This window comes from Drosophila eugracilis, unplaced genomic scaffold (assembly GCF_018153835.1).
Source record: "Drosophila eugracilis isolate 14026-0451.02 unplaced genomic scaffold, ASM1815383v1 contig_1858, whole genome shotgun sequence".
In the NCBI taxonomy this organism is placed as follows: Eukaryota; Metazoa; Arthropoda; class Insecta; order Diptera; family Drosophilidae; genus Drosophila; species Drosophila eugracilis.
Window position 1 is genome coordinate 359,242 of NW_024572708.1, and position 19,368 is coordinate 378,609.

The window sequence follows — 19,368 nt, forward strand, 5'->3', positions numbered from 1 at the left end:
CCCGGTTGAGAAATCTTTTTGTTGCCAGGAAGGCGCCATTTGTGTATCATTTTGTTTAGTTTTTAATCCAAAAACTTAGCAAAATGGCACTTCCTGCAGATCGGGATTACGGAAATTTGACCGGCGCAGAGATGAACGCCCTCAACGATGAAAATGTGAAGAAATTAGTCAGAAATCTAGCTGATCCGAAGGTGAGTTTGAAAGCAGATGTATTCCCGGATCCAAATTATCCATGTTCTAACGCAGACCAGCCAGCGGGAGTTGCGCAAGATGGAACGTCTGGCCTTGAAGATTATCGCCAAGCACCGCTGGAATTGGAGCCCCAGTGGCAAGGATGTGAAACGCACCTTGGACGAGCTGGTGGAACGTTTGCGGATAGAGGGAATGTCAACGTTCGGAAATACTATTAGGGAAATGGCAAATAAGTTCTTGGCACTGCCTGAAATCCAACAGAACCAGAATCCGGATGTAGGATGGACAGTGCTCGACTTCCTGCTCCTCATGAGCAATGATCCGATTCAGAACATACGTCGCAACCGGGTTGAGATGAACCATCGTAGGATGTCTATGATAGCTAGTGCTGACGAGGCAGCGCGGCGGAAGCGAGAGGCTGCGGTCTGCCAGACACCGATCAATTCGTTCGAAACGGATGTGGATTGGACAGCGCTGCTAAGCGAGGACTTTTTGGACTCACCAGAGGATGAAAGCTCGGAAGATTTGAGTGTAAGCTTCTAATTTTATTACCTATCCTATTACCTATTACCTAGTTAAACGCAGTCATTTTGGCTTTAGTTAAAATAGAGACTAATAGTTTCAGACTTGTGCAGCATAATAATGCACTTTTTTTCTTTCCAAAAAGGACTGGTCGGATGAATCGGATTATGACTCATCGAGTACTTTGAGACCCGAAGAGAATGAAGGCACCTCGCGGAGCCTCACAGACATGGCCACTGTTTATGAGCAGGCCATGCTAGTCGCTGCTCCAATCGAGAGTGGAAACACAAGTTATCTGCCCCCGGTTCACGAGGACCGTGGCATCAAGCCTAATGTCTTCAAGATTACCCAGCCTCTAGCGCTAACCTTGATCTATTATAAGGACAGTCCACTCAGATTAAGTAGATTGATCCAGTTGGATGCACCAAAACTGCCAGCAATAGCAACCGAGTATAAGAAAAGTGACCGGAATACAAATGTGCTTGAGCGAACAATACACACTTACTGGTGGCGCGATGCTGTTAAGGTATACGCCTTGCCTTCGGGTGAAAATCCAATTGACAACTTTGCCGTCAGCTATCTGCAGTTCCTGAACCATTCTTCTGGTGGCTTGTTAAATCTGCCACTGCCCAAAACCAGTACGGAGTCCTGCCTGCTAAGGGAAATCTTGTTCATGTTTGCGCGTCCAACAAACTGTTGTTTTTTCGAGCTCGATACGCAGACGCGACGCATCAGTGTCCGCAATAATGTTGCCATCTGCACTATGACAGCGGTAAGAACGCGTAACTATGATGTTAGTCCTAATATCCTAATAATTATTCACTGTTCTAGAGCGCACTGCAGAGTCTGCTGCAACATATTATTGTGCCAGCGCTGGAGGACATGATGAAGCTGCGGCGTTTCATCGATGTTCACACATTGCACTATGGTGGCAACTGCCCAGTGGGTACTGTAGAATGCTTTGCCTACGCCTTACGGGATCTTATCCAACCAATTCGACAGCTTCTCATCGATTACGAGGAGCATGTAGTTAGGGATCCCGCGAGAAACACGTTAATCAATTTTATGCTTAAATTTAAGGAACACTTTTGCCAGCTTCAGTTGTTGCGCTCCCTGGCCGAAGATGTTATCCTGGATATAGGACCTCCGCACGTGCGCAGTGCCTATTTGCTATCTAGACTCTACAAGCACACCCTGCCACATTTGCCACGCCAAAAGCTGGCCACAGGCCTGCTGCTTGTTTCCCTGAAGCGATACTGTAATATCCTTGACGGCTGGTGGCGGAAAGCCACGCTGGAAGATCACCTGAACGAGTTTATCGTCGAGAGATGGTAATAGCTTAATATTTTGGCTATCCAATTTGTAACCTTTTTTGTTTTTAAGGGTCGATGGTGACACGGATCGTCGTAGTTATGTGCGCAAACGTTGTTTGGATCCTAATGAAAGTTTAGAAGTCGTGGGGATCTTCAGAAAACTGCACTCCTGCCCCATTTACAAGGTACTGCTGGAACACGCTCTAGAGTCTGGAGAAACGCAGGACTTGCTAGCTAACGTTAATCTGCTGGGCGAGATGCTGACAACCAGTAACGAAACCCAACGGCCATCGCTATACGATGAGCTTACCACTACCGTCTTTAGTCATCTAAAAGTTTACTGTAGTAGCTTATCAATGGATGATGTGGAAGCCGCAGATCTGGAGGAAGACATGCTGCTTGCTGCCGATAAGCGACTAGCGAACAATGTCCAGGGCATTCGGAACCTTAATTTTTTTGTAAAGTTTACAAATCCGGTGCAACAGCGACTCTTAGATCGACGACGCGAACGGGGCACAAAAAAGCCAATTCAATTGCTCAACATACTGAGACGTTTAGACCGCTCCACTTGCCTGCAGATAAAGTCAGAGATACCAGAAGCATTACAGGAAATTCTACAAAGGAGGCAATGTCTGGCAAATGAGTACGCGATGCGAGCTTACCGCAAAGAACTGGAGATGGGCGAGATTTTGCGGTTCCTGCGGCATACGATGATGCTGGAGGCGTACTATATACTCCTGCCCTACTACAATGCACTTTTCTCGCGAATTGAGAAGACCGTAAACTGGGCACAGGGTTCAGTCCTCAATTCCAAACTCAATAAGGTGTTATTTCCACAATACCCCCATCTGGCTAACAACCTTCAAGTGAAGATAATATCAAAGGTTTTCTGCACTTCATCTAAAGTATATGAAGCCCTGGAGGCTCTCGAACTGGTCTACGACATGCCAGTGGGTATGCAGCGAATCCTAACGGATAGACATATGAAAGACTACAATGCGGTGTGGCGTCTTATGTTAAAGTTAAAGTGGGCAGTTTGGAAACTGGAGAATCTCGCCTTTTTGCGTCGCCGCAATACAAAGCCTTATGAACCTTTAGACTTGCTCGGACTAACCATTCGTCGGCTGGAGATCTTGCGCTTTTGGTTGATTTACCTCATTAACAGCCTGCATACACACATTATGCAGGCTTTGGGTCAGCAGTTTGAGCTGCAGATTGGTAAGTGCATGAACATCCGACAGCTGAGGACTCTGCACGACGAGTATTTGTCGCTATTGAAGACCCATTGCCTGCTGACCGGCGAATTCGATGCCTTTCGCATCGCCCTCGATCAGCTCTTCCACCTGGTCTTTGTGCTGGACATGGAGTGGTCAACCTGTGCCAGCTATCTGGGCGAAAACGATGCCCTTTCCTTGGATATTACCTTTTCGGATGACAGTAAGTCGGATAGCGATACAGACGCCCGGGGTATGGAGTACTTGGCTCTTAATCAGGTATTGGAGATCGAGATGACATACATACGGTGCCATCAGACACTGGCAGAGATTCTTAGCTCGCTGGTGTACAAACACGACCACGGATTCTGTAAGTTTTGAATGGCTGAAAATGCTGATCTTGGCTTACAATCTTTCTATCTTGCAGTGACTGCCTTGGAAGTGGCTATCAGCACCAGTGTTCCCTGTTAGATCTGAATGTCCTTAAATGATTTTGTTACACATTACCATCCTAACCAATCATTCCCATGCCCAAATCAATTAAAAGTGCGCAATTTTTGTTAAAAATCTCATAGAGATTCCTCATCGCTGTCCATGAATGGTTCTAATATCAGTGGCACCGGAGTGGTCTTCTCGTGGAGCGTGGGTCGGAGTATGAACGGTTGGCAGGTGCTCTCGCACATGCGGGCGGTGGTGAAGACTGTGCTAAATTGGAAGCATCGGCCGTTAACGTGCTCACATCGCCGGTAACCGCTGTTCCGATTGAAAACATATAGCTCGGCACACGGTGAGCAATTGGTCTGTCCGATCAGTCGTGGAAGCAGGCATTGGGACCGACGGTCTTTCGTGGTGATACCCAGGGACACCTGCCAGATGGCGTTGGCCAGAACGATGAACAACAAGCTACACCAGCAGCTCACCCGTTGCTGCTGCATGTCGTAGTCAATCTTGAACTTCGCAGTAGTTGTTCTTATTCGTTTAGCTTTGCTTTTTTAAATAGTTTATGTCATGGTGGTTTTGTCAATTGATACGCCATAAAATAGTGCTTCCTGTGTTTTCAAATCTCTTTAAGTATGAGATTGTTAATTTTTATTTATTTATGAAAAGCTACCAAGTAATTTAAAACTATTAGGTAGCGGTGGCGTTGAGCAATGAAGATTCTTAATAAGAAAAGTTAATGCTCGATTTATTCTTTAATCAAGTTACTTTGGAATGTTTTAAGTGTCAAAAATAATATAAATCTTGGAGAGAAAAGGAGAAATCATTTTATATTATGGAATAGTAATATTTTAACGAAAGGTTCTTTTTGAGTGTAAAAGCAGTCAGCTTAAGTCCAGCAACCGACAGTATATCCCTCGAGTCGCAGCACTGAGAACTAAATCGTCCTTTTCAGCTGATTACGTTACCCTGACAACCAAGTAAAAGTACAACAAACGAAAGTGCTGGAAGTGCCAACATCTTAGTAGTCCACATCTATATTAAATTGGAGTACTAGAACACCCAGATATTGGATTGTAAATATCAGAACGCCTTTTGGAAAACTATAGTTAAGATGGCATATTCTGTGGCGCCACATCGGGCAAACCTGGTGCTTCAAATGCTCTTGCAGGCCAATACCTATGTGTCCATGGTTTGGGCCATGAGCTACATGATACACATGCTCATCCGAGTGAGTAAACATATTAGAAATACTCTTTTCGCATTAACCTTTTTGCTATTGCCCTTAAGCTAAATCATTTGTGGAACTGGGAGGGTCTATCCATGCTGGTGGCCTACAGCCTGGCCGTGTCCGCTGAATCCATGCGCTTGTACGCCGGCTACTCAGTGAACCTATGCTCTGGAGCCACCGCCATGTGGTTGCTGCTCACAGTGACACCCTGCATTCAGCTACCAGCCATGGTTTTTCTCCGCCTGTCGGCTGCCGGGCGCAGTTTATGGCTACGCATCATCACGAATGCTGTGTTTGCACTGATGGTCTTAGAAGTAATCGTATCCCTGATTCACTTTGTAATCTGTAAACCAAGACGGAAGATGTCAATGCCGCCGGAAGGGGAGGAATTGCCAATGGAGGAGCATCTATCGGCCATAGGATCGCCTACATCCAGTGAGCAAAAGCGACGGGTGCGACGCTCCCCGGAATCAAAGTGAATCAACAAGAAGCAGCAGGGGTGTAGTAAGGCTCTGAGGTTTACTTGGACATTGGCATAAATAATAAAGTAGTATAAGCTATTTAAGCTAAGCTAAGCTAAGGAATGGTATGATCGCACCGATCACACCTTCCGTGCATCGTCCAGATTGTGCGCCTTCAGTAAGGCATCGATTGAGTCCAAATGGGCACGCATAGTAGGCAGAAAGCTGGTCAGCACCTCTATATTTTCTACCTGAGCTGCTCCTTGGCCTAGCAATTGACTGCGTGTAGGAACCCAGCTGTAGATGATCTGTAAGGCGGGGTCGTTGTAAATATACAAAAAAAGACAGAAGGGTCAATCGAACTCACCTTAATTGTGCTTTGGACTATAAAGCCGTGATAGGGCTTCAGGGTGCGTTCGTAGGCGTCCTGCAGGTGCTGCTTCAATGCCTCCTTGGCCTGGGCATCGTTGTAGATATTCTCGAAGAAAGTGCAAATCAGCTGAAGGCCGCGCTTTAGCCAAAGCAGAGCGTTGGCCGCAAAGTCGTCAACGTTGACATTCAGCACAATCAAATCCTCCAGATATTGATATTTCAAGACATCCACTCCGTAGGCTTTCGTTAGTTTCTAAAAACCAAAAGGATCAGTGTTATTAATATATTACTTTATATTAAAAGAAAAGAATATATATTATCTGTAATACTTTCTAACCTCCTTAATATATTTGATCATTTCCAATGCTTTAGAAAATCAAATCACTTTGGAAATCTAAATAGAATTTTTTTAAATAGTAAATGGTAAATTATAAATAAAAGTAAAAGTTCCATTCTAGAAAACAGATCCATTTAAAAATCGTTAACGAAATAATTGAAATTATGGATGCTTCATGTTTTGATGTCAAATAATTATATCAAGGTTATTGTAAATTAATAATGAACATCTTTTAGAAACTCCATTTGCACAATCAAATGAAATGGAATTTTTAAACTATTTTAAGTTGAAAATTCGATACGACTTTACGAGGAAACCAATCATGATCTTGATCTTCAAGAGCTAAACTTGTAATTTACATATTTCCTCTTGCTTATCGATCTTACGTTTATGTTTCCGTTCATGTCGCTGATTACGGGCGTAAATAGCTTGCCGAAGCTCTCTGAAACAAAAGTGTAAAATAAAACACACATGAGTATACGTGGTAGTTAAATTGATTGGTTTGGGTGCGTTATCACCTATGACGGTTACTATCTCCTTGGAGGCGGCGAGGAAGGCCTGTGTCTCCAGCTTATCAGTATCAGTGGTGATTGCCGGAAATCCCTTCAACGCCTTGAACTGAATTCGCGCCGAACCCTCGCTGGCTGCCATTATGTGCTCCTATTTCGATTTAATGTGTTCCGACCGCAAAGCAATCCCAACGAAGACTGACCACAAATCTGCAAATGGTGGTGCGAAAATTTGTAGTTTTTCAAACACGATTTTCGGTGTTTATCTTATCGTTATTACCCAGCGCCGAAGTTGAATATTATTATTTGCTATGATTTTTGTATTTTCGCTTTTATTTCAATCGTCGCTATCGAACGACGTTCTCCCTCGCTGCTGCGATAATGGAGAGTAAAATACAAGTGGAATACTATTTTGCCTGGCCCCCAAGATTCAATTCACTATTCAGGGGGAAGGGTAAGAGGGCAAAGCTCTAACCCATTTGACACAACACAACAAGCAAGCTGGTGTCTTAGCTTCAATCCGCTGAGAGCCAATGAGCGAAAGAGCGCTCGATCCGATGGAGCTAACTCAACAGCAGTTGGCACAAAACCGGATTCGATCGGAGCTCTACTTGGGCACCATGGGCAAAAAGTAAAATTTTCTTGGCATTAAGCTCGTTATAAATTATTAAATTACTTTAATTTATACAAATTTAATCTAAAAATGTACATTTTAATTTGAATTTTAAGCACTTTATGAGAACTTTTTATTATGACTAAACCTTTAGATCAACAAGTAATACTTAAATGATGTAGTTGGAAATTATCACAGTGAACATTATTCAAAATATATATATTATAAATCGCATATCACAAAATCAACATTTAAAATAAAAAATTAATAGTTAGGTAAGAAATAGCTACCTCCTATTTTTTAATAAAAGTAATCAACTGATAAGGTTATCAGCTCTTGAAAATTCCATTGATTTATGTACGTGATTCCTTTACCCAAAACCTTTATCGAATGGTGATTTTTTTTTATTATATATCTATCATTATAAAACTCACAATTTGATTTTGGGAAAGCAACAACCGAACGTCACCAAGAAATTGATAATAAAGCTATGACTCAACGACGATAGGTGGTGTTATCAGGGGGTTTGTTTGGCTGGTTGGAAAACTATAACAGAATGTTTATCACCTTAATTGATTGCTCCTTAATTGGATTGACTTCCGACAAAACCACAAGCTTGAGCAGTTCAGGTGCTCCTGCCAAAATGGGTCACTCTATATGTGAATTTTAAATTATGATTGAGGAGGGTCCACGCTTTGAAATGTGAAATACCTTGAGCACATTTTACATTTTTTTATAGTTAAATTAATTAATAGCCTAATACTAATGGTCTAATTATACAGTATTTAACATTATGCAGAATAAAGAAAGCGAACTAACCTGAACTTTGAAATCCAAATAAGACTACTGCTCCTCCAAACGTTCTACACTCTTCCAATCTTAGGAGTCGCAGGAAAGCCGCTTAGTGTCACCACTGGTGGTCAGCACAAAAACGTAATGGGTGCACTGCTCCGCGAGGAGATGCCACAGGGAAGCGGGCAGCTGAAAGCGAAGCGTGGATGTCCCTTCAAATTCTTCGTAGTGGGCAACTAGGCTGTTCTGGTTACACCGCAGCTCGACCAGCCGAATGGATCTGCTGGACACGATCTCTCTGGTGGCGAAGCTCAATTTGATTTCAGCAGGTTCAAAGCTAGCGGCGGCTGTCTCCTCCAGCTCCAAATTGAGCCAGCGATGATGTGCCAGGATCACGGCACAATTGCGAGCAAAATAGAAGCTATCGTTAAGTCTTTGGTTGTGATAGTTGTCCAGTAGCTGACTACTGGGCTGCAGTTTTAGTTTGGTGAAGCGAGGACGGTTGCCAGATGAGGATCCCCCATCCGATGAAGGAGCAACAGATCCCGCTGATCTCCTCGATTCCACAATCCTCTGGGGCAAATGCTCTGTGGGCTGGTCCACAGTCAACACACGATTCAGATAGTCGAAGCCCTGACCCATCACCCCCTCAGTGGTGTGGCCCAGATCGAAGCAGTGGCCCAGTTCGTGGCACACGGCACCCAAGGTGCTGGCATATACGCCGCCGTAAGTTCGCCTATAGTTGCTTTCGTCTGGTAGACGGGCAATGTCCACCCTTTCGGTGCTCCGCACACAGTCGCCGATCTCAGCAAAACTCTTGGGCCAAGCGTAAAAGTGGGCACTGCCAAAGAGCGCCAGTCCGCCGCCCCCGAGAGCAGCGTGGCCTTTCAGATGTCGCCGGATGTTGGCATACGAGAAGTCACCACTGGCTAACACTCCTTCACCGTCGTAGCGTGTGCAGCCTACAAAAGCCACGAACTTGAGAAGGAGTTGTTGGCCCCACTGCGGACAGGCGATGATTTCGCCGGCAAAGTGCTGCCACAGCTCGTCCTCGCTCTTTTCTAGCGCCTGTTTCTTGGTCAATTGGCTTCGGAAGGAGCAACACTGTCCATTCAGGGTAAATGTGCGATTGGGAAAGCCAGCTGACTGCAATTTGTGGGCATAGATGGATTGTACCAAACGCAAATTGAGATCAATTTGGGATTGCACTTCACGTTCCTGCTCCAGAGGCTTCTCCTCGTCCCGGCAAAGTAGATAGAGCGGTTGCACCCGGTAGGAGCTTTTGCGGGGCTTGTGCTTGAAACAAATCGAACGGGCGGCGCTGCAGGAACGCAATTCTAAGAGGCAGGCTCTCTCCTCTGGATCACCGTGTTCCAAGTCGAATAGTAGCTTGAACTCGCCAGTGGACGATAGCTGGGTCAATTGTTCACGGGACAAATGCTCGGGCAGATCGAGGGTGGCCTTCAGTTGCCGCGCCGTGGAACACTTGGGCACCAATCTTCCCTTGACCAGAAGTAGGCCGTGCTCCACCCGCTCCGACTCCAGCGGCTGCTCAACCTCGATGCTGTGCACGCGCTTGCAGCCGGCGGTGCCGCTGCTCATTGCCAATCTTCACCAGAATCTCCACCTCCGTATCCGTTTCCTTTTATAAATGAAACTAATATTAAAAATCTAATTGAAAAATCCTAACAAAAGCACCGGGCCAATGCTGCCAGATTTATCGTATAACCGATACGTTAGCGGATCAAAGCTAATTGCTGTATAACCCCTTCAGGCAAGCATTGTTATCGAAACAGAATCGATAGAAATCTACTAGTTATCGACAGAAGCTCTACGGCGGGCCGTATAATTCGTAATTAATAAATTTGTTAATCGCAATTCTGGATGCACCTGGCGAGGCGGATATGATCGCCGTCGCAGAACCGCCGTTGGAGTTTGTGCCGCGCGGCCGTCAGTCCGCCGCAGAGCACCCCGGTCCGCACGACCAGCCGTTGGCTCGCCACCAGCTGCCCACCACGGAGCACTTGTTGTTGCAGCGCCTCCAGAATGTGAACATCTCGTCGGCTGGTGAGGATTGCCCTGCCGGAGCCCAGGAGTCGTGGACTATTCGAGAAATGTACGACGACTACGAGGCTTCTGAAGATCGCGCTGCCCGGCGGCGCCAACTAATCGAGCAGACCAAACGATGTGGTCCCAATGCCGCGGCGGCCACTCAACTCACCTCGCTGCCTCATAGTTTGCTGCATCCGCCGTTAGAACGACGCGAGGAGCCTATGTGCGACTATATGGTGAACAATGAAGAGGAGTTGTATGTTCACAGGAACACGGTCGTCTGGACACAGGGCTTTAACGACGATGACGACCATGACAGCGGAGTGTACCGGCGCATGTGCTTTACCAGCGATTCACCGGTGCGCTTTGCGTGCTTCCTCAACCGGAGCTTTGTGCGCGGACGTCTTGCACAACTCAAGGCGGCTGTCCAGTCGCAGGATGACAAGTTGACTGCTATCTGTGTGATGGATCAGGACGCTTTGCGGGTCTACTGCAATGACGGCGAGGACTTTCTGGCCAATCTGGACTTTCCCGTGTCGCAGGTCTGGCAGACCAAACATGGGCTGTTGTTGGAGAAGGATTCTAGCAATGCCCTAATATCGCACCTTTCTATTCCGATGCCGCGACTCTTTTCCATTTCGCATCCGTTGCACGAAGCCTGTCCCGTTGTTTTGAAAACGGCCACCAACTCCACGGGCTACATGACCGAGCCGGAGTACAGTGTGGTCTTTACCACCGAAGATTCAGATTTGGTGCTGCTCTACGACGCGAAGTTCTTTAAGCATTTCGTTGCCCGCCTAAGGAAGGTCACGCCTGAGGAAGTCAACTATGTGGGTCAACAGCAGGAGCTGGGACAGACGCTGCTGGGCGCCAGGTCGCAAGCGGCAGGAAATAGCTTCAATTCCACCAAGCAAACTGGAGGTGAGTAGCATACCCAAGAAACTAGGATTGTTGAAATGTACTGTATTTTATTGCCAGCGACGCCGAAAGCTTCGAATGTCTCGTTTCTGAGCAGGAATAATACAACCACCGGCATGGGCAACCTCTCCAAATTTGGACTCAGCCAGTCGCAGTCATTCAGTGGAGTTCTTGGACAGTCCAAGTAGGTTTGACTCCTAACTCTACGCCTCATGGCTTCCCATCTTGATCTTGTGTCTATTTCTCGAACAGTCGCGCTTCCTTGGGTACTCCACTAAGTCAACTGCAGAGTAACATCAGCCAGCAGTCCATGTCTGTAAAGGATATGCGCAACATGACGCACGTAAAGCCAGCGAAGCCCATTGAACCAGAAATGTGTCTCGAGCACATCTGGACAGAGAATACCTATGGAACGTAAGTATTCTTAAGAAAAAGTTGTGACTTCAATAACTAGAATTATTGATTTTAGCCAACGGGAGTTCTGCGAGATGGCTACCCGAGCATTTATCCACACGGATTTGGTGGGTCAGACCTTTCTTTGCTACTTACTAGCTCGCTCCTGCCGCCTTCAGTTGGTCCGCCTCACTGGCTACGGCAGCAGCAAGGTGCAGCTATCCACACTTGCATCCACGCTGGCCGCCAAGGATGCAGTAGGTCTCAATAGAATGCACATGATTGCTGTCCTTGATCCGAGTGGCAGTTTAATCCTATACACTGGTACTGTACTCATTTCGAAGGTGCACATTACGCCGTTGTTGGCTCCAAGTTCCATTCCTTCGCCGTTGGTAACACCCATGGCTGCTGGGCCACCTTCAACTTTAAAAACACCATCTGCAGGCGACAATCCTTCAGGGAGCAGTTCCTTTATGGTGCGAAGAAGCAGCCTTTTGCCTACAAAAGATCCCGGCGATTTAGCTGCTTTCGATGATGAGCTGCACATGTTATCGCCCATCCAACCGCAGCCGGTTTCCTATACGCAAAGGCAGGCACATAATGTCTGCAAATCCCTGAGAGATCCAGCGGGAAATAGGTTGACTTTAGTTTATGCCACGGGCAGGATGCTGAGAATAGCGCTACCTCTTTTGAACGATACACGATTGCTCACCAGATGTATAGCTACTTTGCGACAGGTTCTTAGTCCCGGCCAGTTTTTACATTTTGTAATTCGTTGGTACAGTGCTAGGAATCCACCGGGATCTAGGGACTATCCCATAGAGCAGGAATGGCTGCTTTTCCGAAGCACTCTGTTGGCCCTAATGGGTCTGACTGCAGCGCCGGATGTGGAGACCGGCGAGAGCTATGGAAGATGTGCCACGCCACCGCTGCATACACAGTTCGGAGGGGCTACTACAGCGGGATCGGGTGACGGATCCAATTGCAGTTCTAATTCCACGCTAGGCGCTCAGGATGAGCCGAAAAAGCGGCGAAAATACAATGATTGTGAAGATTTCACGGACGACGACTGGGAATTCCTTCTGCTCCAGACAACACTGGCACCCTGTGGAGCCGATGGCCATAGCTACAGTGTGAACATTAGTGCGCCGCTTTTCCAAATGATCCCTGCCATCTTTTTCAGTCTGCATTTACTTTATGAGGATCTCAAACTGGACGCTGTATTTTATGCAGCGCTTCCCTATCTGGCAACGGTGAGTGGAGAACTTAATATATGTATTAGATTTTCATGACATTACATTCTCTTTTCAGTTCCTACACCAGCTAGCCATTGATATGCAATTGGACAGCTACGTGCTGCACTATATCCTGGACTTTCCAGAACTATCCAACCGTACAGGGAGGCTATCGTTGCTGGGATCAGAGCACGGAGCAATGATGCTACACCAGGAGCTTCTAAGGGTTCCGGCTCCTAATGTCTTTGCCCAATTGGAACATATTATAGTCGGAGAGGAGGAGGTCATGCCTTACAGCTTTATGGAGTGTGTGAATGAGAGAAGTCGCAATTTACTACAACTCGTATCCCTGGTGGTTCATGGACAAGAGCGTCTTAAACACTGGTGGCAGCTCCTTGAGATCCCAGAAGCTGTTCAGGCCAACTATCCGCGGCGGGCCAAGCGGAGTATTACGGCGGATGCTCCACGTTGTCATCAAATGCTTGAGTTAATCCTGGCAATGCGATTGACGAGGCGAGACATCGAAAGATTTCCGGCGGCAGTGCATTTGATCGTAGCGGAGGCTCTAGAGGAGGCTCGTCTTTCTCCACCCATGGGCTGTAGTATGGCCACTTATGAACTTATCCTGCGCCCGGAACTAGCGGCTCATGCGCAGTTGCCGTTCTTGGAAACAAGCAGTGGGCAACCGCATTGCGGCAGGGTTTATAAAGAAGACTCCCTGTCTAGTAGGTGTCCCCCGACAGGAGGAACAGAACCTGACACGCCTGAACAATTGCGGCACGACGATATGGATAACATGGATACGAAATTGCTACGCTTACGTTTTCCCGATGACATGCGTGTGGAGGAAGTGCGACGTCTGCTCAACAGCTCAGAACCAGTGGTAATCGAAGTGCAGCAGGCGCCGGGAACCAGCGATCACGAGTTTATAGAGGAGCAGGAAAAACAACTGTTTGCTTTATGTGCACGGACAATGACTTTACCTCTGGGAAGAGGCATGTTCACCCTGAGAACGATGATGCCCAGACCCAGCGATAGCTTATCTATGCCGAAATTGTGCCTGGTGGGCAGAGAGCCCCTAAAGGGTACGACCATAGAAATGCAGCAAATCGAGTTCCCTGCGAATATGCAAATGTGGCCATCGTTTCACAATGGCGTGGCCACGGGCCTGAAGATCTCACCGCAGGCTAAGGACATAGACTCCAATTGGATTGTATACAATAAGCCGAAAACCCAAGCAAACAATGCCTTGGAGCACGCTGGTTTTCTCATGGCGTTGGGCTTGAATGGTCATCTAAAAACCCTGTCTTTTATGAGTGTATATAAGTATTTGGTTAAGTGCGATGAGATGACTAATGTGGGCCTACTGCTGGGTATTTCAGCAGCACATCGTGGTACCATGGATACGAAAACCACAAAATTGTTAAGCGTTCATTTGGAGGCATTGCTTCCAGCCACCGCCATGGAGTTGGATATACCGCAAAGCACACAAGTAGCTGCTCTAATGGGTATTGGATTGCTGTATCAAGGATCAGCAAAGCGGCACATAGCCGAAGTGCTGCTCCAAGAGATTGGCAGGCCTCCAGGTCCTGAGATGGAAAACAGCGTGGAGCGCGAATCGTATGCGATGACAGCTGGTTTATCACTCGGTTTGGTTACCCTGGGTCAAGGGGAATCGCCAGCGGGACTAAGGGATCTTCAACTACCTGATACGCTTCACTACTACATGGTGGGTGGAGTAAAACGACCCATCAGTGGCTCCCAGAAGGAGAAGTATCGACTAGCTTCGTTTAAAGTTCGAGAAGGCGATAGCGTCAACATAGATGTCACCGCTCCGGGCGCAACTCTCGCTCTGGGTCTTATGTTCTTTAACTCCGGTAATGCAGCGATTGCTGAGTGGATGCAGCCGCCGGACTCGCGTTATCTTCTGGATATGGTGCGGCCTGATTTCCTTCTGCTACGCACCATAGCCAGGGGCCTCATCTTATGGCAGGATATTCGGCCGGACAACGAGTGGTTCCAAGCACAGTTTCCGGAAACTCTGCGAGTTTACTTGAGACTTCAGTTGAACGAAGAGGAGTCGAATTCAGATGACGATTATGTAGACTACGAGGCCATCACGTAAGTAGAATATTGTTCAATATGAAATTAAAGGATATGACTAAATATCTTCGTTTCAGGCAAGCCTACTGCAATATCATGGCTGGAGCAGCTTTTTGCATTGGCCTTAAGTACGCAGGCACAGAAGACATGGTGGCCTTCGCAACGCTGCGGGCCGTGATCAAGGAGTTTCTAGGTTTTCCCAGTACGCCTATGGGCGAATGTGCCGGCCGCACCACAGTGGAGAGTTGCCTGATGGTGCTACTTATTTCGATCTCCTTGGTATTCGCTGGCTCTGGAAACTGTGAAATTCTTCGCATTATTCGATATCTCAGATCACGAGTGGGACCACAGTATCCGCACATAACATACGGCTCACACATGGCCATTCACATGTCTCTGGGCCTTTTATTTCTCGGAGCGGGTCGCTTTACTATTGCCAAGACACCGGAGTCCATTGCTGCGCTAGTTTGTGCCTTCTTCCCCAAGTTTCCGATACACAGCAACGACAATCGGTGAGAATTGCCATTCCCTGCGAAGTGACATCAATCTTAAGCCTTTATATTATCTTTTAGTTACCATCTCCAAGCGCTTAGACATCTATATGTCCTGGCTGTTGAGCCTCGCCTGTTCCTTCCCCGGGATATTGATACAAATCAGCTGTGTCTGGCCAATATATCCGTATTGGAGGTGGGTGCCACCGAGTTGCGTCGCCTACCTATCGCTCCCTGCATTCTACCAGTATTGAGCAGCCTCCAACAGGTGGTTGTGGATGATGAGAACTATTGGCCAGTTTGTTTTGAACGTTCCCGCAACTGGCATCAGTTGGAGAAGGCCCTGGAGAGGAGTGCACCAATTGATATAAAGAAGAGAACGGGATGCCTCTCCCACTTGGAGGATCCAGACAGGCTGAAGAGCATGCTGGCACAGACTTTGACGATGGAACAGAGCATCTGTTGGCAGATTGACATTAACGATCTGCAGCAGTTCGCTAGCGAACGGATGGTGAAGCAGTTCTTGAGTCGCTGCCTGACCACCAAGGGCACGAATTTAAGTTACCCGGAGCTCGTGAAGCGCCACCAGATGATGCTGCTCTTTTACAATGCAGTGGTTAAAGATCGGATGCATTTGTTACCAGTTTACCTTACGCTTTACGATGTGAGTGAATATATATATCAAAGGGAAATATCCAAAAATAATATTGTTTTTCCCTAGCACGTGACAAAGTCAATGCTGAACAACATCGATGTGTGGCAGCTAAAACTTATCGATGCCTATTTGAATCGCAGTGAGGAGTCGGAGCATCCACTCATCTCCGTTGAGCTCATCCAAATGATGCAGGAACTCTTTAAGCAGGAAATGGAGGACTCAACATGCGAGTTATGTCTGCCGCTACGTGAGTTTCTCAGCCAAAAACGACTGGATCCCAGCTATGTGACCACCGTCAGTGGACCTGATTTGCAGCGAGCCTTTTGCGTGATCAATTACTATAACCTGTTGCCGAATATGTTAAATGGCGTGGATTTGAATACGGGCACGATCAACTATATGCGCATACTGTATGAATTCCGGCAACTGAATCTCGGCGCGCACACCATTTTTGGACTACTGAAAATCCTCCAGTCACTGGCTACCGAAGTGGTGACCCTTGATGAGGCAGGCCTTTTGCCCTACACCATGGCCGCCTAAAAAACCACAAAATACTTTCTTTTTGCTAAGCCTGGAATATATTTTGCGATCTGTCTGAATTGCGGATTATTATGCGCTTGATATCCATTGTACATTAGTTTTTAAAAGGTTGGTCCTGATGTTTTCTGTGCCACCTCTCAAAACCATCATAACTTTGCATTAAAGTTTCCCCACTGTTCCTTTTTATATATTTCCTTTGGCTTAAGAAGTTATAACATGGATGTTTTTAGATTTTAAAGCTCATCAAGTTTATGTATGAAATTGAAATGGCCTAAGATTTGAAATTAATTTGCAGGCAAAACGTTCCAAGCAAGAAAATCGAATATAAAAGAGTCAATTTCGTTTGATAAAGTTATATCACTTTAATTTAAAAGTGTAAATTCAAAGCACTTGGGTGTGGAAAAATGTAGAGTATAATACGCATGAGATTTATCAGATTCGTTGGTCCCCAAATATTGTGCGACTGAATCTTAGCCTTGTCTACTAATACTAGAATGTATAATGTATAAAAAATACCAATATGTACAAAAACTATTATAACAAATATTGCAACAGCTATCAAAATATGAATGCGAAGTCAGCATTTCAAAATTTATACAATTCGCTCCGATTCGGAAGCGTTGGCCTCATGTGTTTTAGGTGCACAGCATCGTTTGTAAAGATAGATCCCCAGCAATGGGAACGGTGTCATCACGGCCACTGAAACCGGCACCACTGTGGTTAGATCCGCCTCCGGCGATTCCAGTGTGGTTGTTAGCAGGAAGATGGCTATGCCTGTATTCTGGATACCTGTCTCAATGGCAATGGTCAGGGCATCGGCTGCATTTTGATGAAGCAACTTGGCCGCCAGCCAGGCAAAGATGTAGCCCAGGCTTGGCAGAGCTATGCCAGCTACAACGATCTGAAAAAGAGGGTTAAAGACGAAATATTTATTTACTTTTGATTTGTCCATATTAAAATTTAGGGAATATTTAAAACTATGATATCCTTGTGCTTAAAACAGCATTCATGAATAGAAGGGAGCACCACTCACCTGCCACGAAAACAAATAGAATAGATAGAAGTTCGTAATGATGGCGAAGATAACGATGAACAGGATAAGGCAGGCGGAGATGGGCTTGAGCAGGCGAACCAAAACCTTGGCAATCCGTGGCAGTCGTTTCTGGACCAGCAGACCTACTAAAAGTGGAAAAATCAGGCTGCCGCAGTAAGTGGCAATCTTCCGGTAGGGCACTTGGATGCCCGCCCGCTCGAAGATCAGCTGGCCAAGTGTGAGCACCCACAGGGGCATGGTGGCGAAGGCGGCCACATTACAAACGGTGGTCATAAGCACAGACAGATGTATATTTCCACCCAGCACAGCGGTCCAGGTGTTTGATGCTCCGCCGCTGGGCGAGATGCCGGTGAAGAAGAGTCCCAGCTGCATTGCCGGTGCTTGGGGAAATATGAATACGCCCAGGGCATAGCTCAACAGAGGCATGCCCACCACCTGCATAATAAATCCAATACACGGCCCAGTTGGCCGGACGATCAGTCCCCTCAGCACTTCCAGATTCAAAGCGGCTCCAAAGTTGATGTACAGCAGCGACATCAGCAGTATAATGGAGCCCAAAAAGACATGATCCAAAACACGATTCGGGCGCTGGATCTTCACGTCCAGCGTGCTGTCATTGCTCCAATGGGTGGGCAATTCACTGGTGTTCAGTTGGTTATCATACAGCCTAACTTGGATCTTTGTCTGGCCCAAGAAATGGGCATTCACCAGTATGTCACCTGTCCAATCGCGTGTTTCCGTGTTGAAGACGTCAAGAGGTATTGTGGAATTCTCTCCCGGAACACTGGCCAAATCGGTATTTGCACTTTCCATGCGGAATTGATACCGTGCCGGCTGCTGCAATGTCGAAGGTGCCAGATTTTCTAGGGTAAGCTTGACTCGATCACCGCGATCCATATGTAATTTTAACGCAGATGGACGAAAGTGCGCCATCCAGCCGAGAGTGGGTGTAAAGCCCAGTCCGAGGGCGATGATTAGGAAACCCCATCCGAAACTAAGACATCCATGCGGTGACATTTTCATCTCCGACTTTAAAATGATGTAATTTGCCAGCCGGAATCTTCTCGCACGCAACAAGTGCTCCAAATGGAATGAGCATGAAATCACACTGGTACAACACAAAATACAGTTTACAACTGCAATTGCAAGTAGAGGTGAGATGGTTGTATGTACTTGTAAGAGGGAGCGAAAGAGACAGGCAACAAGTTGGTCATACGGGATCTGCTTGAGAAGGTGGGCCATCTTTAATCTTGAATACCCTACATTAACAATGTGGAAGGTCAAAAATCACTTTGCACAGATGTGCGAAAGGTATAGTATAATTGCTGAGTCAATTCAGGAACATAGACTACTAAAAGCGTATTGGTAACATATTAAAAATATTTCTTACATCTATAAAATAGAGTTCAATTTTATTATTATATGTATACATACATATGTATATGTATTTTATCTCAGCTCTGTACGCCACTGAATCATTTCATCGTTGATGAAATTGTTTCTCTAAAAAATGATTTATTAAGTTATTATCGAGCAACATTTGCTTACGACAATGTCTTTCTGGTATATTTAAATAAGATGGTATCATTAGAATTGGTGAACAAATTAAAAATTGTTTATTAGGAATTTTCTTTGAGAGTTTTCTGCTTGTCATTGATCGTATTTATTTAAAGATCTTTTAAATTGTCGAGTCACTGTTATTTTTTTTATTTGTAAAAATATAGTTGCCTTTCAAAAGTCGTATGTTTTTGATAACACGTGTTTTAAAATGAAAACAAGTTTTGAAAATATATATGAACAATTGTTATGATCTTAATCTTAATAATCAATATACATATATGAACATATGATTCTCGTGAACTTTAACATTTAGCTCAGTCAGCATTTTGCTCTAAGAACTTTATAAATCTTTATAAACGATTTTTTTTACCAA

General features: G+C 45.9%; 7 protein-coding genes across 7 annotated transcripts; 3 read left to right on the top strand and 4 right to left on the bottom strand.

The window, feature by feature from the left end:
* The first annotated feature begins 9 nt into the window (after positions 1–9).
* On the top strand, positions 10–3,808 carry LOC108110062. Its single transcript, XM_017218942.2, has 6 exons — positions 10–191; positions 247–723; positions 860–1,486; positions 1,546–2,045; positions 2,098–3,611; positions 3,669–3,808. Exons 1-6 carry the CDS (start codon positions 84–86, stop codon positions 3,710–3,712), a joined length of 3,270 nt encoding a protein of 1,089 aa, XP_017074431.1. The 5' UTR covers positions 10–83; the 3' UTR covers positions 3,713–3,808.
* Positions 3,796–4,182, bottom strand: LOC108110068. The gene has a single exon (XM_017218949.2). The coding sequence runs from the start codon at positions 4,174–4,176 to the stop codon at positions 3,811–3,813; it is 366 nt and encodes a 121-aa protein (XP_017074438.1). The 5' UTR covers positions 4,177–4,182; the 3' UTR covers positions 3,796–3,810.
* A 4-nt stretch (positions 4,183–4,186) lies between these two features.
* LOC108110067 (transmembrane protein 17B) lies at positions 4,187–5,475 on the top strand. Its single transcript, XM_017218948.2, has 2 exons — positions 4,187–4,910; positions 4,970–5,475. The coding sequence occupies exons 1-2, from the start codon at positions 4,794–4,796 to the stop codon at positions 5,387–5,389; spliced, it is 537 nt and encodes a 178-aa protein (XP_017074437.1). The 5' UTR covers positions 4,187–4,793; the 3' UTR covers positions 5,390–5,475.
* Positions 5,411–6,731, bottom strand: LOC108110065 (glycolipid transfer protein 1). The gene is made up of 4 exons (XM_017218946.2): positions 6,599–6,731; positions 6,467–6,522; positions 5,739–5,996; positions 5,411–5,679 (listed from the first exon to the last, which is right to left on the bottom strand). Exons 1-4 carry the CDS (start codon positions 6,729–6,731, stop codon positions 5,512–5,514), a joined length of 615 nt encoding a protein of 204 aa, XP_017074435.1. The 3' UTR covers positions 5,411–5,511.
* Positions 6,732–8,081: 1,350 nt separating this feature from the next.
* On the bottom strand, positions 8,082–9,728 carry LOC108110064. Its single transcript, XM_017218944.2, has one exon. It carries the CDS (start codon positions 9,594–9,596, stop codon positions 8,082–8,084), a length of 1,515 nt encoding a protein of 504 aa, XP_017074433.1. The 5' UTR covers positions 9,597–9,728.
* Positions 9,729–9,834: 106 nt separating this feature from the next.
* LOC108110083 (anaphase-promoting complex subunit 1) lies at positions 9,835–16,567 on the top strand. The gene is made up of 8 exons (XM_017218972.2): positions 9,835–10,967; positions 11,025–11,148; positions 11,217–11,378; positions 11,434–12,610; positions 12,669–14,713; positions 14,773–15,207; positions 15,268–15,850; positions 15,908–16,567. Exons 1-8 carry the CDS (start codon positions 9,899–9,901, stop codon positions 16,379–16,381), a joined length of 6,069 nt encoding a protein of 2,022 aa, XP_017074461.1. The 5' UTR covers positions 9,835–9,898; the 3' UTR covers positions 16,382–16,567.
* A 151-nt stretch (positions 16,568–16,718) lies between these two features.
* On the bottom strand, positions 16,719–18,544 carry LOC108110084 (P3 protein). Its single transcript, XM_017218974.1, has 2 exons — positions 17,415–18,544; positions 16,719–17,282 (listed from the first exon to the last, which is right to left on the bottom strand). The coding sequence occupies exons 1-2, from the start codon at positions 18,456–18,458 to the stop codon at positions 16,974–16,976; spliced, it is 1,353 nt and encodes a 450-aa protein (XP_017074463.1). The 5' UTR covers positions 18,459–18,544; the 3' UTR covers positions 16,719–16,973.
* Positions 18,545–19,368: the final 824 nt, after the last annotated feature.

What these genes read in the sequence shown, in the direction of transcription:
- LOC108110062 (XM_017218942.2), top strand. Translation starts at nt 84, where the DNA reads ATGGCACTTCCTGCAGATCGGGATTACGGAAATTTGACCGGCGCAGAG. An exon ending in GAAATCTAGCTGATCCGAAG is followed by an intron (nt 192 to 246) that starts GTGAGTTTGAAA and finishes GTTCTAACGCAG; the next exon opens with ACCAGCCAGCGGGAGTTGCG. An exon ending in AAAGCTCGGAAGATTTGAGT is followed by an intron (nt 724 to 859) that starts GTAAGCTTCTAA and finishes CTTTCCAAAAAG; the next exon opens with GACTGGTCGGATGAATCGGA.
- LOC108110068 (XM_017218949.2), bottom strand. Translation starts at nt 4,176, where the DNA reads ATGCAGCAGCAACGGGTGAGCTGCTGGTGTAGCTTGTTGTTCATCGTT.
- LOC108110067 (XM_017218948.2), top strand. Translation starts at nt 4,794, where the DNA reads ATGGCATATTCTGTGGCGCCACATCGGGCAAACCTGGTGCTTCAAATG. An exon ending in TGATACACATGCTCATCCGA is followed by an intron (nt 4,911 to 4,969) that starts GTGAGTAAACAT and finishes ATTGCCCTTAAG; the next exon opens with CTAAATCATTTGTGGAACTG.
- LOC108110065 (XM_017218946.2), bottom strand. Translation starts at nt 6,731, where the DNA reads ATGGCAGCCAGCGAGGGTTCGGCGCGAATTCAGTTCAAGGCGTTGAAG. An exon ending in GGAGATAGTAACCGTCATAG is followed by an intron (nt 6,523 to 6,598) that starts GTGATAACGCAC and finishes CTTTTGTTTCAG; the next exon opens with AGAGCTTCGGCAAGCTATTT. An exon ending in TAGTCCAAAGCACAATTAAG is followed by an intron (nt 5,680 to 5,738) that starts GTGAGTTCGATT and finishes CCCGCCTTACAG; the next exon opens with ATCATCTACAGCTGGGTTCC.
- LOC108110064 (XM_017218944.2), bottom strand. Translation starts at nt 9,596, where the DNA reads ATGAGCAGCGGCACCGCCGGCTGCAAGCGCGTGCACAGCATCGAGGTT.
- LOC108110083 (XM_017218972.2), top strand. Translation starts at nt 9,899, where the DNA reads ATGATCGCCGTCGCAGAACCGCCGTTGGAGTTTGTGCCGCGCGGCCGT. An exon ending in GGAGTTCTTGGACAGTCCAA is followed by an intron (nt 11,149 to 11,216) that starts GTAGGTTTGACT and finishes TTTCTCGAACAG; the next exon opens with TCGCGCTTCCTTGGGTACTC. An exon ending in ATACACAGCAACGACAATCG is followed by an intron (nt 15,208 to 15,267) that starts GTGAGAATTGCC and finishes ATTATCTTTTAG; the next exon opens with TTACCATCTCCAAGCGCTTA.
- LOC108110084 (XM_017218974.1), bottom strand. Translation starts at nt 18,458, where the DNA reads ATGAAAATGTCACCGCATGGATGTCTTAGTTTCGGATGGGGTTTCCTA. An exon ending in TCTATTTGTTTTCGTGGCAG is followed by an intron (nt 17,283 to 17,414) that starts GTGAGTGGTGCT and finishes CCTCTTTTTCAG; the next exon opens with ATCGTTGTAGCTGGCATAGC.